The sequence below is a fragment of the Argentina silus genome (genome assembly GCF_951799395.1).
Source record: "Argentina silus genome assembly, chromosome: 22".
Classification (NCBI taxonomy): Eukaryota; Metazoa; Chordata; class Actinopteri; order Argentiniformes; family Argentinidae; genus Argentina; species Argentina silus.
The window spans coordinates 5,260,687-5,263,225 of record NC_139676.1 but is presented as its reverse complement, the minus strand read 5'-3'; the positions used below and the strand labels follow the sequence as shown (position 1 = coordinate 5,263,225).

At 45.6% G+C, this 2,539-nt stretch overlaps 1 protein-coding gene across 2 annotated transcripts in view; it reads right to left on the bottom strand.

The window, feature by feature from the left end:
• LOC310821396 (cyclin-Y-like) overlaps positions 1 to 1,934 on the bottom strand; it is a 25,633-nt gene extending 23,699 nt beyond the window's left edge. For both annotated transcript variants that reach the window (XM_083693423.1, XM_083693424.1), the window contains exon 1: positions 1,408 to 1,934. In XM_083693423.1, coding sequence (XP_083549549.1) covers positions 1,408 to 1,561 — 154 coding nt within the window. In that variant the 5' untranslated portion in view covers positions 1,562 to 1,934. The remainder of the gene's footprint in view (positions 1 to 1,407) is intronic.
• Positions 1,935 to 2,539: the final 605 nt, after the last annotated feature.

Here is a 2,539-nt window from a genome sequence, read left to right as displayed (position 1 = left end):
CCAGCCACGTCTCATTTACATTACATTTACATTACATTTACATTTACATTTATGCCATCTAGCAGACGCTTTTATCCAAAGCGACTTAAAACAAATACATTTGACTAAGTAAGTGAATCATCGATCCATCAGTCATCATAACATAAAGTAATCTATGTTCGGACCAGAGGACAATGCTAGAAGAAGGAGTAATTACTTTTTTTATTATTATTATCATTCATTTATTTATTTAATAAATGTATTTAAAGTAGAGAAACTTGTACAGGGGGGTAGTGGGGATGAAGACGTCTTTAGGAGGGACAGTTAAGATGTAGCCTCCTAAAGACCTCTTCATCTCCACTACGCCCCTGGACAAGTTTCTCTACTGTAAATAAATTAATAAAATTAAAAATAAAAAGTAATTATTTCTTCTTCTAGCATTGTGTCTGCCAATAGCCCCGGGTCCTAGCATAGATTATTTGTTCTTGTCTCAGACTGAATGCATCAATTGTGATGCATATGAGGCCATGTCAATGGGGCGCTGCTCTCTGTGGCTAGAGTTTCTTTCATGGTCGGTCTGAAAACAAAGACAAACACAAAGGAGTCTGCCTGCCTTCATAAGCAGAGTACTCTCTGTTAGTCTGCACCATATTCCATGTACTATATTCCTCATGGAACTGAGAGATGTTGGCGTGTGTGTGTGTGTGTGTGTGGGGGGGGGGGGGTTGTGTGTGTGTTTGTGTGGGGGTGGGGGGGGGTTGTGTGTGTGTTTGTGTGGGGGGGGTGTGGGTGGGTGTGAGTGTGTGTGTGTGTGTGTGTGTGTGTGTGTGTGTGTGTGTGTGTGTGTGTGTGTGTGTGTGTGTGTGCAGTCATGACAGATATGGGTCACAATAAAGCACAGCAAGGCAATCAAGTCCATGACAGGGGATTAGGTGTCAGTCTATCCGAAATCAAAAGAACAGAAATCCAAGCTGCTATGCCTGCCGAATATTTCTGCTATTTAACGTCAACGCAAATAGCCTACATGACACATTTTGTATTTGACTAACAACTATGTAGCAGGCAACGATGTAACTTCATAATAAAACAAATAAAATATTGTCAAAATGTTAAACAGATCAAATTGGCAAACCAAAGCAAGCAAGTACATATGCTGTGTGTGTGCGTGTGTGAGTATGTATGTGTGTGTGTGTGTGTGTGTGTGTGTGTGTGTGTGTGTGTGTGTGCGTGCGTGCGTGCGTGCGTGCGTGAATGATTGACGGTTTATGATGATTTTATGAGCACATTATTGTCGCCTACGGTACGTGCGTATGAGACACACGCCCGTACAATCACAATAACATTATCACATTATAACACCATCTCTACATGTAATTACAGTATGTGTCGATACAGTAAAGAGACAAGAGATGGACTAAAACAGTTTACCGTCGACATTCTCTCTGTCGCTGATGTGCTGCAGGTTACAGCCCGTGTCCTCCCGGCTCAACTCGGGCTCCGGGTGGTACGAGTCCAGCCTGGAGTGGGCATTTCTCCGGAGCTTGGGGCTCGACGAAACACAGCAAGAAGTCGTGCTCCCCATCCTTCGATGACGTTGTGACGAATGGGACTCTCGTCTTACCGATCCTCGAGAAACGATATCACTCGGTTGCTCAAATCGGTGCTGAAGCGGCAGGGAGGATCAAAGCGGCGAGGGTGGGACCGCGACCAGTCCTACTTAAATACACTGTCATTGATCAATCTCTTTCACACAGTCCGACAAGGTAGAAAGAACCTACGAACTAGAGGATAGTGTATGTGTGTGTGTGTGTGTGTGTGTGTGTGTGTACTGCCACAGTGGTCTGAACAACCCACGCATGAACGGTATCATAAAATCCCTGGCATGCCTGCTACCGAGACATCGTTGTTGTCAGTTCTAACGGGGAAGACGAGCGGAGCTCCGTGAATCGGTGCTGCTGTCATAGAAGCGACAGGAGCAGCAGCAGTTGTAGTTTGGTTGAAAAGGTTCCGGTTCATGGGGGAGGGAACGCATTGGCTGAGAGAGGGGGAGAGGGGAGGGAGGCGAGAGAGAGAGAGTGTGTGTGTGTGTGTGTGTGTGTGTGTGTGTGTGTGTGTGTGTGTGCGTGCGTGCGTGCGTGCGTGCGTGCGTGCGTGCGTGTGACCCAGGCAACATGATACTGACACCTTCCTAACAGTTTGTGTGTCATGACTGCAGTCATTACCTATTTTCCGCCGTAGATTGAAGACCCATCTCTTCAGGCTACATCTTAACTGTCCCTCTTAAAGACCTCTTCATCCCAACTACCCCCCTGTACAAGTTTCTCTCCTGTTCTCTTCTAGCATTGTGACTGCCAATGGCCCCTGGCCCGAGCATTTATTACTTTATCTTATGATGACTGATGCATAGATGATTCACTTACTTAGTCAAATGTATTTGTTGTCAGTCGCTTTGGATAAAGGCGTCTGCTAAATGCCATAAATGTAAATGTGAATGTTTGTCTGCGTGCGTGCGTGTGTGACCCAGGCAACATGATACTGACACCTTCCTAACAGTTTGTGT